The 15025-nt window shown below is 37.8% G+C and overlaps 2 protein-coding genes across 5 annotated transcripts in view; both read left to right on the top strand.

Moving 5' to 3' along the window:
• Nucleotides 1-419: 419 nt before the first annotated feature.
• LOC109055196 (fas apoptotic inhibitory molecule 1-like) lies at nt 420-3211 on the top strand. Its single transcript, XM_042725663.1, has 3 exons — nt 420-1303; nt 1699-1748; nt 2616-3211. The coding sequence occupies exons 1-3, from the start codon at nt 1096-1098 to the stop codon at nt 2763-2765; spliced, it is 408 nt and encodes a 135-aa protein (XP_042581597.1). The 5' UTR covers nt 420-1095; the 3' UTR covers nt 2766-3211.
• Nucleotides 3212-4531: 1320 nt separating this feature from the next.
• Nucleotides 4532-15025, top strand: part of LOC109105236 (arf-GAP with GTPase, ANK repeat and PH domain-containing protein 1-like) — a 174114-nt gene continuing 163620 nt past the window's right edge. For 2 of the 4 annotated variants that reach the window (XM_042725658.1, XM_042725656.1), the window contains exon 1: nt 4532-5689. In XM_042725658.1, coding sequence (XP_042581592.1) covers nt 5527-5689 — 163 coding nt within the window. In that variant the 5' untranslated portion in view covers nt 4532-5526. The remainder of the gene's footprint in view (nt 5690-15025) is intronic. The other 2 variants (XM_042725657.1, XM_042725659.1) reach the window with 2 other exon arrangements.

Genomic DNA, 15025 nt, shown 5'->3' with positions numbered 1-15025 from the left:
CATACATATGCTACATTAACTTTGCACAACTTCATATTCCATAACATTGCATTAAATAGGGTTGTAAAGTATTTTATGTATTTTTTTAATATTAAAAAACAAAGTTTATTGATCACAAAGCCTACATAAATATGCATTTTTGCCGTTCAATCTTCTGCTTCAGGTTATAATAAAACTATTTATTTATTTAATTAATAATAAGGGAGCGAGAGAGAGCGAGGACTGCCATCTATTGGTAGTGACCCGAGAGCATCAAAAACATCCAAGCTTTTTAACAACTGAAAATGTTTTTATGATTTTTCCTCCTAAACCCTATGTCAGTTTAAATTTAACTGCAGTGAAAATAACTCTCCTCAAACACTCAACTGCCTTGATAAGTTAAGCCTCTTACACTAATGCACTCGTTGCTGAGCGAGCATAGGATGGCAGCCTTACTAATATACAGAGATTTAATCAGCAGTTGCGCATAAATGAGGACTACTACTATGATCAAGCGGAAGCTAAAACATTACAGACAATTAAAAATAGTATAGATCGGTTGGACAGTGTGGATCTTAACGCACCATGTCCGGAGACATTGTGGGAGCGTGGGACGTGTCGCTAAGTGATGGCATTTACCGAATTGAGTTTGAACATGGAACAACAACAGGGAAACGGGTCATTTACATTAATGGGAAGGTGAGAAGTAGTCAGTATTTTCCCGATTAGAATGTATTTATTTTATTTGTCATTATGTTAGATTAGATTATATAGTTCAGTTGTCTTATATTTTTTACATATGTAGGCATATGTAATCATTAAATCATAGGCTGTGGCCTACTTCATATACAAAGTTTTATATTTCAAGTTTCTATTAATATTAATGTATTTGTGTAATCTTTTTATTTTACCATGAATTTGATATTAAGACAATAATAAGATAAGGTAATGATATTAAGATAAGGTGAAATATGTATCTTATGTTATTATAATTAAGATAATAAAATAAGATAATATCTGATACTATGTAGAGGCCAGATATTATATGAATAAGATCATATAAAATAATTATATTAAGTCCTATCCACTTTTTAAGAGGTGTTGAGGAGGGATTGGATGTTCAAACTGGTGGGCAAAGAAACATTCCCTGTTGGGAGTACAGATACAAAAGCAACCATATCTATTGAGGCGATCACTGGGTTTTCCTATGAGTACACACTGGAAATCAACGGAAAAAGCCTCCAAACTTTTTTGGACAACCGAACAAAAATGTCCAAAACATGGGTGCTGAAACTGGGTGGTGCTGATTACAGGATAGTTCTAGGTAAGAGACACTATGAAAACATACCCCTTGATTTATGATGTAAAAAGAATATGCTTTGTATATTATATTGTCCAACCACACTGTAAGATGAAAATGACTTCCAATTAACGTCCGGGGTCAGCAGAAAAATTTGTAAAAGTAAACTTATTCAACGGTTTACTTTTTTATGAAAATGCATCTGCCATTATATTTTAGGAAGGGATGTCCTCTCAAGGGGATGGATCATCATGTGGGGGTCCGGGGCATCAAAAAGTGTGAAAACATCTGGACTAAATTAGTGCGTGTTGCTTAACTAAAAGAACAGAAAATTTTGCTTGTTTGATTTGGCCTGTTCTCATGCAGACATTAGACAGTTAAACTATTAGCAAACTATATACTTTTTCCTGTTTCACTAGAGAAAGACACTATGGATGTATGGTGCAATGGACAGAAAATGGAGACTATGGTAAGTAACTTTAAAGGGATACTCCACCCCAAAATAAAAATTTTGTCATTAATTTCTAACCCCCATGTCGTTCCAAACCCGTAAAAGCTCCGTTCATCTTCAGAACACAATTTAAGATATTTTGGATGAAAACCTGGACGTCATCAGACGTGCAATCTGGGTTATATGAAACGACGGAAACACTTTTTGTAAGCGAAGAAAAATAACAACTTTATTCAATAATTCCTTTGTCAACGGTCTCCTCTGTGTCTCTCCATATCACCCTATGCTGTGTATGCTCTTCTGTGGCATCCACAAGGCTAGACAGCATAGTGTGATATGGACAGACACAGAGGAGACCGTTGACAAAGAAATTATTGAATAAAGTTGTTATTTTTGTTTTCTTCCCTTACAAAAAGTGTTCCCGTCGCTTCATATAACCCAGATTGCATGTCTGATGGCAGATGGAGTATTCTGACAACAACATTCATACCATTTCTGGACCTTGACATTGTTATTTATTCGGCAGTCTATGGGACAGTCTCAAGCCTCCAGGTTTTCATCAAAAATATCTTAAATTGTGTTCCAAAGATGAACAGAGCTTTTACGGGTTTGGAACGACATGGGGGTAAGTGATTAATGACAAAATTTTCATTTTGGGGTGGAGTATCCCTTTAATACTGCATTTCAGTCTAACACATGCCTTTGAGTGTATGAAAGATCCCACTTTGGTCCATTGTTTATTTAAGTCTGAGTCAAGTCGGCTAATGGTGTAATTGTGTGGCCACTGTGGAAAAACTTAACACCATCTTTTTCATATCACATCTTTCCCAAGACTTGTGCTTGTTTAGTTATAGGCCTGTGTTTATATTGATTTCCTTTGTGCAGGGGGAGTTTACAGAAAATGGAAGCGAGACACACTTTGCAGTGGAGAACCATGAATGCTGCATTAAAGCATCAAGTAGTGGAAGGAAGCGAAACGGAATAGTTCATTCCCTGCTGGTGGATGGACTTAGGATAGAAGAGGCCATTGAGTAAAATGGAGGCTAATGGATTTCAGCTGTGCAAGACATTTTGCAACAGTGTACTTTATCAGAATTAGATACAGATGGCATCGAACATGTTTATTTTTCTTCAGGGGAGCCACTATGATGGTATTTGTTCATTTATTTGTTACAAAGATGTTAAAGGTTTTAAAGTAAAGTACCCCACCAACATATTTAATGAATGGCTTGGCTATCAGTATCTATGATACTGTATTATGCTGAATATCAAAGGTTTTTGTGTCTATCTGTTAATAAGAGATTTGTGGACACATAAATGTTTCAGATGTGTGGATTAAAAAATATAGTTTTTATTTTGAAAGGGTAAAATCAGAGCATTGTGGTAAGATGCCCAGACAAAAGGCACTTAGTGGCATGTTATTACTTACAGTTATTATTTTCGATTTAATAATTGCTATATTTAATGGGATTAATATTCAGTAAATCCACGAGTTAGATGTACACTTTAGACATCTTCACTAATCATTAAAACCTATACTAGAAATTGAGTTAAATAATTTCAGTTAGAATTCATAGTGTTGCTATTATGTTATATATTATAATATGGCCAGTTAAAGATGTATTCATATGCCTGTATATAATTCATAGAATAATTTTACCTTTATATGAATCTCTTTTAATGGGACTCTGCTTTGCCTGTCATTGGATATTAAATTATTAAATAAAATTTTCAAAACACAATTTTAAATAGAATAGTTGATTTAGTACACATATGTGACCCTGGACCACAAAACCAGTCATAAGTAGCAGGGGAATATTTGGTGCAATAACCAACAATACATTATATTGGTCAAAATTCTTTTAATGCCAAAAATCATTAGGATATTAAGTTAAGATCATGTTCCATGAAGATATTTTGTAAATTCCCTACCGTAAATATGTCAAAACTTAATATTTGATTAGTAATATGCACTGCTAAGAATCTCATTTAGATAACTTTAAAGGTGATTTTTGCAGTATATTGATTTTTTTTTGCTCCCTGAGATTCCAGATTTTCAAGTTGTTGTATCTCAGGCAAATATTGTCCTATCCTAACAAACCATACATCAGTGGAAAGCTTATTTATTCAGAAAATTGAAACTTATGACTGGTTTTGTGGTCCAGGGTCGCATATATATGAAATGTAAATAATATTTATACAAAATCAACCGTTGCATGTAAAATTGTGTTTTGCATAAGTGAACACACACACATACACACACACTTGAATATGTACATATGCATATGCTAAATGTGTTACAAGAAAATGAAATGCACAATGCACAGATCTTTTTCTGCTCCTAGTCTGACTGTCAGTTCACCAGTAAAACCTGCACATGTTTAACATTTATTGGGTACATGGGTTAGCTCACGCCCACGTTATCGTAAGACTCTGAGGTCATATCTGTGAGTGCAGGGGCGTTGCACAAGATCCCGGGCCCTATGCATAGGCAGTCCTGATGGGCCAGCATGCCAACCCCCAACCCGACCCCCCCCCGACCCCCCCTTTGAAAATATCCAGGTAAAATAAAATATATTCCAGACTTTTCAAGGGCCCTCTCTTCCTTTGGGGCCCTGGTAATCAGTACTGGCCCTACAACCAGTCCTAAACCCAAATGTGAGTGTGTCACAGACCTGAGACCAGCAATTCATTCCATTGGTTTACACAGGGCCCACTAATCGGACACCATGTGTTTAAAGTAAGATAAGTACGCCCTACAGCGCCCCCATCCAGTATGTGGCGACCTGTATGCGTTTTGATAACAACAGACTGCGCAGTACTAGCGCAGCTACGACCTGGACGACGGCTCCTAAGCTCCGACGTTTTTCCAGTAGGAAACGTCCAAAGGAAGGAGCAGGCGCAATGATGTTTGAGAGGATACAGACGGGACGGACCTCAGTGCGGGAGGAAAGGGAATACACACATCTTTGCGGATAAAACAAGACTGATACCCGAACAGCTCCCCGGCGATGGTATCTCGTTGAGGTTGACGTACATCAATGGTTTTGTGGTTTCGCATCGAGCCCGCAGAAAGTAGCTCAGCGGCTGTAATGTCAGCATGAGCCGAAGTGAACAACAGCAGAGAGCGAGTTGACTGTGCTTGGAACACAGCAGACATACCGTGTCCAGCTCGTTTGTGCGAACTAGTTTCTCACCGAGTTTGAATTTGAATGACTCCTCTTCGTCTCGCCCCTTTTTGTCACTGAAACTGGGCAATGTGTATGAACCATGTGGACTCTTCTCGCCTCGGACTGTAGACCTGACATGGCCTTCTCTTGCCTGTTATAGTCCGTAATGACGATGCATGGGCTTCTGTGTTTTTATGCTGTAGTTATGAGGATATGGGGCATATGACTGTGTCCCGGGATTTCAGATCCGGACAGCTGCAGATCTCCCTTCAGCGTCTGGACTTCTTTTGTAATACACATATAACTTACGTTACTCAAATATCACATGCACTGACATCAAAGCGTTAGATTATAGTCTCGCAGTAAGTGATTTCATACTTAATCTTTAATGTTTTAACAAGTTTTTCAGTCATCTGTTATTGCATATATACCCAGTGTACATTTGGGAACATTTGTAGGTTTTTGTTTTGAACAAAATCGTTGGAGCTGACCACAGACCTCATGTGGACATCTGAACTCCCTCCTGTGTTTACGTGTGTGCAGCATATCAGTATCCCTAAATCATCTGCAAACACTCTTTAGATAATTGCCTGTCGGGTTCCATTGGAAGAGATCATATTGCAAACATGAATTACCAGCAACACCTGGCGAACTCAGCCGCGATCAGAGCTGAGATTCAGAGGTTCGAGTCCGTCCATCCGAACATCTACTCGATCTACGAGCTGCTGGAGCGCGTGGAGGATCCGCTGCTGCAGAATCAGATCCGAGAGCACGTCATTGCCATCGAAGGTAAGGGCATCAGGGGCGTTTGAACCCTGCAGAAATCCTTCAGAGAGCTTTCAGAGCCGTTTTATGTTATTGTCATTTATTTATTTAGCTTTTAGTTCAGTTTAGTTTGTATGTCAGTGAGTAATGCCAAGTTTGGCGGAAGCTCTGGTTGCTATGGTGAATATGGGATGGGACGACAAACCTGCACTTGAAATGTGTGTCCACTCCCAATGTCATTTTACACAAATACATAATTAGGATTATATTACATAATGAGTAATGGCATTACAAATCAAGCCACTCCAAAAGATGATTATTAGTTGTTTCTCTTCACACGACTATGCCTCTTATGAATCTCAGAAAGAGTTTGGACCTTTGGCTTCTAAAAATAAAAGGTAGTAAATCTTTTTTCCAATTGTTTTATTGGTTGTTAGAGTTAAATTCTGGTTATATATATGTGTTCTTTAAACTATTTCCTTGTCCTTGAGACTTTCGAGGTTTCAGATTTAGTCATAGTGCTGTGAGAGGCTTGAGTCAAACTTTTTAAAAAGCTCATCTGATTTTACTGAGCCATATTTTTGTCATGTAGATGCCATATTAGATTTTTCACCATATGAAACTGTTAGGTATAGATGTACAGTCTGTTCAATAATTGCATTGTTTTTGATTGACACACAAGTACAAAGCAGTACAATGCTTTGATCGGCCTGTGCTGATCACAGCCTCGTTGTCATTCATGTAATTTAAATGTCCTCTACTCTAAATAAGGTTTATACTGTAATGTGAAATTATTGATGGTTTTGTTTGTGTCATGTACAGCTTTCATTCAATCATTTAGAGGTGAAGTTTTTATATATGGTTTGCATGAAGCTTTTGGCAGGGTGTTGGGAGCGTCGCTGTCATAGTCTGTTAGGTTTTAATAGCTTAGTCTCTTTGTTTTAATATAATACTGTTATTAAGAGATAATCAACATGAGTTTCACACACAAGTGCTATTTAGAATATATGTCAGCAGTTTTACCAGCAGGTTACATAAAAGCAAAATGAGAAGCTGCATTGTGTGCTTGAGATGAAACTCAGTGTTCCACTAGATTGCAGTGAATGAGTGGGTGCTCGGCTCTGTGTGTGGTCAGTGACATGTCTCTGTCAGAGATGAGTGGATGTATGAATCTTTGACCCCTTTTCAAAGAAAGTAAAATGTAGGCTGCGTTTAAAATGGTTCTTGACTTGCTGAGACATGCACATGACAGAGACAAACCTGTCACTAACACCAACACACCCCCTTTACAGACCCCAGCCTGTCTAATTCCTGAAAACCAAGACAGACTCCCTACTTGCTTAGTGGAAGCAGTTTATGGTGAATCTTTTAAAATCCTTTGTGTAGGTACTTAAAATCATTTAAAGTCATCAATACATTATGTTGCAGTTTGTGGTCATGAGTCAGTGTTGGCATTCTAAAAGCAGAACTTGTTAGTAGTTATTTTTTTTGTTGTTGCCAAAACAAAACGATTGACTTCTGCACAACAGTGTTTTAGTATTCATGTTATCTAGCAATGAATTTAAGTTCACAATATCCCTAAAACAGTTTGCAGTTAAATCAGCGTTTAGTATGTGAAAGTATTTTGTTGTGGATTAAATGTTGACTTTTTAATGCCACTTTCATTCATTTCTCGGAGACCTCCCAGTTTAACAGATGGCAAATCTGATCTGAAAACCGATACTTAACACACCCTGTGATCAGAAGCGAGTCTGTCTTCAGATATTAGACTGGTGTAGCATTTACAGTGGTGTGCACAGTAGTCATTTTGCTTAATTTTACACAAGACGCCTGCTGACACATAAGGGGCGGGTTGGTTTGAGTCTAAGCAGATCCTTCTCTACGCAGAGCATGTTTGTGATCTCAGAGACACGCATCTGGGCGACACTTTAGCCTCCGTTTCTTGCATAAAGGGCATGACATTTATAAGAATGAATAGTGTGGCTTGTGCATGGAAAATAAGATTTTTGTATATGTCTGCTGGATAAAACAGACCTTCTGAGAATCTAAAATTAAGAAAACTTATGCACAATCATTTACAAGAATATGTATTAAAATAAATGAGGGTTGGTTTGATTTCAAATTGGATTTCAGCATTGATTTTAGTTGTCAGAGCAATGGTAGCACAATGCTCTGGACATCATGTAGGTGCATATAGTGCAGAGATTTTTTTTTTTTTTTTTAATTGCATTTCAGTGATTCTATCCAGTATTTTTAATGATATCCCAAAATGTGCATAAAATGATAAAAAATGGCTTATTACCATTTTGGGGAATGTTGTGAAATCTGGTACACTGATTACAAATTATTTTTTCTGTCTGATTCATTTGAGTATGAATGCTGTTAGTGTCTTGTCTTTTGAAAATTTTGACCTAAATTCATATTTCTTGGGTTGTTAAACCAATAATGCTCAGTCAGTCATATTGAATTTTGCCATAAAATGCTGTATCTATTGCGTCAAGCCATTTCACTTCAGTTGTTATACGAATTATTTATTATAACAAATTGATAAATTTGATGGCAAGACTGTGTCTCTGCACCTCTTTGGTCAAATGCTAAAATTCTACGTCCAGATGAAATATATACTTTTTTTGCCACTGGTGCGCTTGGCCCTGTAATTGCTGTTCACCTAATTTGTCAATAAAAGTAGCTGAAGAGCCCAAATATAGCATAATAAAAATGGATTTTGAGCTCATTGTTTGTCTGGTAAAATTCTGTCAAAAGCATCCAACTAATAATGTCCATTTTTGCAAGGCAGGTTCCTTCTTGGGATTGTTAGCTATGAAATGTCTGGCAGCTCTAATGGCCGTTAGACAGTTAACAGTGCTATGCAACACACTTCCTCCAAAAGAGAGGTCACAGCATCATGCAGATGTCTGGACCACAGCCCCTCCCATCAAATCTGTCTGGAGGGCACCATTAGGGAGATGTAGCCCTAGTTTGTTAAATGAACATGGAGGAGCATGCGTCACCCCGCAGTATAACTATGACAGCAGTTGAGCTGCATCGGATGTCAGAAGCATCCGTCTTTAATATTCCATCTCACATCCTACTGCTGCGACATACTCAGCTTTTATATCCAGTCTGTCTGATGCATTAAAGATTTTGGCCATCTCTTAAAAGCTGTTAGCCTTTGTGGTCAGCATTCTGCTTAAATTGCACTGAGCATTTGGTCCAGTAGAATGCTAACCGGAGAAATGGCTGCAAGGAGACCATATATCTGTTTATATTTAATTAGAAGGCCCTGAAGCATGGCCATAGAGACTGAGGCCAGGAGAGAGGAACGGGGCAACATATGCAGGGGCCATATGCTGAAGAGCCTGCTAAGTCTAGACTGGGTTCAGGGATTAACAAGCTGCCAGTACAGTTGTATTAAATGGCTCAGTGGGGTTCTGAACACAAACAATAAAGTGGCAGATTAGGGGCAGTAACTGTCTCTTCTAGTTATGAGAGTATGTAGATTGCAGATTGCTTGATCTTCATTGGTTCCCACACAGTTTTTATCTAGCAGTTTTTCGAGGTGTTTATTTGCTGTTCCCAAAACCAAGATGGTACATCTTTTGGGGTTCTGATTCTCTAACAGTGACTTGCTAATAGCATGATGGGTCTGTCCCAAGGGTCTTTTTTTCTTTGGTGGTGGATGAAGGCCGTAGTAGCTCTTAAAGGCCCTGATAAGGGGCTTCCACAACGCATAGTTCTAGGAACTAGCCAGCATGATGGTTCCTAGAGCAGTAATTTCCCACTCGGGTCGTTTCTCTGGTTGCATTCGCACCGGTAGCAGGAAATCTGAAGTGGCAGACAGCATCGTCTTTATTTGCGGCATTTACAAACGTCAACAATAGGAGAAAGGAGGATGCCATGATCGGAGCTGTTTTTGTTGTGTGTCGTGGGTTTTGTGATAACAGAGATGGAATGTAAACACACAATTTATGCGATTTTAAAAGAGCATGAAACCCTGACTAAATGTCCTATGACAACTTGCAGTGTTACATATCATTGAGGCTGAGAAAAGAACACAGCGCTGCAGACAGCAGGTAGCTAAATGTTGTTATTGCTGTTTTCCATGTTCATGCAGTAAATAATTTTACATGGCTTTTTAAACATGCCAGGTAGCCTGTATGCATTTGGCCAATCAGCGTACACTTACATCACTGGTAGTTTTTATAGAACTGTTTTAGATTCTACTCTGAATAAGGAGCTAAATTAGTTGCCCCAAATGGAGTTCCTAGAACTAAATACCTCCCTAGTTCCCGCCAAAAAGCGGTTCAACCCTCTAAGGACACCTTGGCAATTTAACTTTTTACTCTTTATTTACTGTTTCAGTTTACTGTTTACTCGCCAAACTGAAATACTATATATATATATATATATATCATAAATATACTGATATATATATATACTGTGTATTTACATAAAAACTGATAAAAATCTTTTGTTGAATGCAGTTGAATGCCTTTTTTAGCACCATTTTAAACTTAGGGTTAAATTCAGTATTTGCTTACATTCATTATGTATACTTCTTTATGTATCATTAAAAAAAGGATGCAAGTATTAACATTTGAAATTTCACTTTTAAAAATCTACTGTTTAATCATGTCTAAATATTTCTTCAAATGAAAAACTTAAAAATAAGTATGCAGGTATGACCTGCAATATTCTAGATACAGTTTAGTAAAGAGCCATACAGGTACCTATAGTGGGTAAGCCATGGCATTACAAATGAAAAGGATTTTTTTTTTTTTCTGACCACAAAAGGACTCTAATTTCCCTCTTTGCGTTGGAATTTAAAACCTATATTTTAACCTTAAATACTACACTAATTGTATGTAATATAAATAATAAAAATATTGGATTTTTTTTAAAGTCATTAATAAATCATAATTATTGCAAAAGTAGTATTTCGTACCAAAAGATCTCCTTAAAATGTTAAAGGGGTCATATGATGCAATTTAAATTTTTCCTTTATCTTTTGAGTGTTACAAGCTCTTAGTGAATAAACAAGATCTGTAAAGTTGCAAAGACTAAAGTCTCAAATCCAAAGAGATATTCTTTATAAAAGTTGAGACTCATCCACGCCCCCCTGAAACGGCTTGTTCTAACACGCCCCCACATCTCTACGTCACTATGTGGACAGATTTGCATAATGCCGCCCAAATGTTCACACAAAGAAAGGAGGCGTACCTTTTATTCTCGTTGTAGTATTGTTGTTGCCGCCGCCGCCGACATAAGGCATCACAGTATGTTAAAAGGTATAACATTTCCGTCACACGCTTGAGGCATCACAACTAGTGTTGGGCGATTTGGTCATTTTCCATATTGTCATTTCGTCAGCCCATGAGATTGACCATACACGATATTATCGTGCATGGGTAGAGCAAGAAACTCTTTGTTCTTGTCATAGCATAACTATTTGGTGTTTTAAACCACGCAGGTGTGCGAGAGTGAGCCTATGGAATCACCAATAATAAAAAAATATATACTTTCAAACATACTGATAAACTAGCATTAAATATAAAAATACTATATTTAAAACAGCTAGTTCATATATAGTCGGACACAACTGTCATACCGCGCGTCCTGTGACCAATTTGTCACATTTGCACACAGAAGTTATCAGTCTAAATGTTCTGCAAAATCAGTCAATGGTGAAAATCAATAATATATTTCATTTAAAGACCAACAGTTTAACACTAAATATTGGACATAAACGAACACTTTAAATATAAATTATTTAAAACAGGTAAGTTCGTATATTTGGAGTAAATTTAAATTGAACGGATGCATCAGTCATACAGCGCTCCGGACCGTGCACCCCATGACGAGCCCGAAGCAACCCCAACAGAAACGAATGAGATGCATTCTAACATAAATGTGGCATTAAACTCAGTTAGTGAGGGCTCGTTTAAAATCTTGTACATATATAGGCCGTTCAGATTACTTGTTAAAGTGTACATTTTATTAGGTACACCTTGCTAGTACCGGGATGGACCCCCTTTTGCCTTCAGAACTGCCTTAATTCTTCATGGCATAGATTCAACAAGGTGTTGGAAACATTCCTCAGAGATTTTGGTCCATATTGACATGATAGCATCACACAGTTGCTGCAGATTTGTCGGCTGCAGATCCATGATGCAAATCTCCCGTTCCACCACATTCCAAAGCTACTCTATTGGATTGAGATCTGGTGACTGTGGAGGCCATTTGAGTAAAGTGAACTCATCGTCATGTTCAAGAAACCAGTCTGAGATGATTTGAGCTTTGTGACATGGTGCATTATCCTGCTGCAAGTAGCCATCAGAAGATGGGTACACTGTAGTCATAAAGGGATGGACGTGGTCAGCAACAATACTCAGGTAGGCTGTGGCGTTTAAACAATGCCCAGTTGGTACTAAGGGGTCCAAAGTGTGCCAAGAAAATATCCCCCACACCATTAAACCACCAGCAGCCTGAACCATTGAGACAAGGCAGGATGGATCCATGCTTTCATGATCTTTACGCCAAATTTTGACCCTACCATCTGAATGTCGCAGCAGAAATCGAGACTCATCAGGCCATGCAACGTATTTCCAATCTTTTATTGTCCAATTTTGGTGAGCCTGTGAAATCCCCAACAGAAAACTGCTGCTGTGTTCTGTTTATGATGTATTGACATAAATTTCAAATGATTTTCAACGGTCGCTTTGTTGCATCCGGTGTAGACACGGTGTTAACATCAGTCAGTCAAGCATTATAATATGATAATTAAGTATTATTTAATAATAGAAGTTTAGTAATTAGTATTAAAACTTGGTAACCATGTGTAAATGCAAATTAGTCATTTTAACTGAACGTAGAACTGGATGTGGCAAAGCTGAGGGAACATATTTTATTTGGGGGGTGCTGGGGGTGGGGCTTGATGTTGCAGGTAGGGGCCATGGTGTGGGATTTTTGACAAAATCCTAATATTAAACAGCCCAAACCCTTATAGATTAACATAGAAATGAAGATGTATATGCGAATCAATATATATTTGTGCTTTTGTGATTTTAGTTCACAAATTCTTTCTTTATTATTTATATTATTTAAGAGGGTTTTACTAAATATTAACATCGCTGATACGCAAAAGTTTTGGTCAGTGTACTTTGGCGAGATCTCTCATCAGAATCGACAAAGTGCAGATGTACCTGTGATGTAAGAGATTAATTCATCATACACTGCAGACAACATCACTGATTATAGCTTATAGCTTTTTTAGAGTGCTTACAATCACGCTAGACTGAATTCAGTGATATTCTTTGATAATGTAAATGTTCTTTGCTTGCTGTATAATTTGTTCGTTGTTTGAGTAATTTAATCGTGGACATGTGGCTTTATAATTAAACTTAAAATTTATTTTTATTAAACGATAATAATTATTATATATTTATTATTATTATTATACAAATTCTACTAATAAGAACAACATAAAACACACCAAGGATTAACAAGCTGCTGGATTCATGAATATTAATTAGGTTGTGTTCGTTCGAACTGTTCGAACTCTTACTTTGTGCGAGTGAGAGAAAGTGACGGCGAGTTGTGTGCCTTCACTCTAGAGTTTACGATACGCCAAATACACAAACACAGGTGGGCTGCACATTCATTCAGATGTACTGAAAAATAGCACCGATCGCTTTATGGAGAGTGAAACTCTGAAGCGCTCAGTCAGTGTGTTCGGCGAGTGAAAATATATCTGAGCTGCCTTCCAACTCACACATTGGTGAGTAAAATCTAAGAATTTATTATCCATTGGGTAATATTAGACATCATTTAGTCACCCAGAATGAAGATTTACTCGCAGGGTGTTTGCGAACATCCTGAACATCCAGTTTTACAGTATTAAACATGAAAAAAAAAGGGTGCCACTGTCGCTTTCCATTAGAGTTTCTGCTATAAATTGGTTTTCCAGTGTGTTCATGTTTTTACTTGCGTCTAACCTCCACAGACTGTACAGAAGAAATGAATCGAAAAAGATTACCATGTCAAAAAGGGTGGAGCCACAGAGCACTTTGGAGAACACCAAATGGAGATGTCGAGGAGATGTTTATTTGCTTTCAGAACTGAGATGGTACATCTTTTGGGGTTTTGATTCTCTAACAGTGAGTGGGACAAAACATCAGTAGCATGATGGGTCATTCCCAAGGGCATTTTTTTTTTGGCAGTGGTAGAAGGCTATAGAGGAAGTTGAGCTCTTCTAAGTCACTTTCAAAGGAAAAAGATGAAACACTGCCACAGGCAAAGCTGTTAAGAGTCTTCAGTCGAGATCGGCTCTCTCTCCATCCCTTTCACTCTCACTCCCTCAGTTTATCATTCTCTTTCTCAGTGTGGGTGGTGAGCGAGCAAAAGTTCTCAGCTGAATAGCGATTTGTTCTTTCCAGTCTAAAGCGAAAACAACACCCTCATGATCCCTCTCTAACTGCTTTTATCTCTCAACATTGTCATCCTTTCAGCAGACCTGTGCACCCGTGGCCTCTGAAAAATGTGCTGGGTGATTCAGAATTGTTGTCTCATTCCTGTTTGAGCCTTGCATTTGTTACTGCATTCTTCTCAGATAATAGACCAGATGCCAGATAATCAGAAAGATCAAGATGTGGGAACTTAAAAGACAGGTTAAATGACAAGATCTTCAAGTGTTGTTACATGTAATGAGTAATTCCACTTTTATTTGCTGCATTATCCAGAAATGCATTACTCAAAAATGGGCAACAATCTTTTCTCCAGTGACATTAAGGCAACACTCAAGTTGGTCTGTCTATATCCTTGTGAAACTGGAAGTGAAAAATATTCCCCTCTCACTCTGTGGCAGTCTGAGCAGTAATGGGGAAACTCTAGCCCATCCTCCTCATATAGACCAACCTAGTTCTCAGAGGACATTTGACACTGAAAGAGTCACTTGTGTTGGATTGTTTAAAATTGATGTATTCTTATGAGATGGGGAAGGATCCACCTGTTTATCCAGTTTGGTGGGGAAATCATTCAGCAGGCCATCTAGATGGAAGTCACTTGGTTCCTCTTGTTTTTAACGTATGATGTGGTTATGCCAATCACCAAATTTTAGTTCCACCTTGCTGCATACAAAAGAAAAAGTATGTTAATTGTGTGTTTGTTATGGATTAAACTACTCTATGCACCTCATAATCATAATTGTGCCAGTGACATGACACTCTTTGTGTGTGTGTGTGTGTGTGTTTGTGTGTGTGTGTGTGTGTGTGTGTGTGTGTGTGTGTTTTTGGCTGTATTAATTTGGCCAGAAATGCATAAAAATGCAATTAAAATACTTAGAATGAAAATAGTAGTTGTGAT

This window comes from Cyprinus carpio, chromosome B6 (assembly GCF_018340385.1).
Source record: "Cyprinus carpio isolate SPL01 chromosome B6, ASM1834038v1, whole genome shotgun sequence".
NCBI lineage: Eukaryota > Metazoa > Chordata > Actinopteri > Cypriniformes > Cyprinidae > Cyprinus > Cyprinus carpio.
Note: the sequence above shows the minus strand (reverse complement) of the source record. Positions and strands in the feature narration are given on the sequence as shown.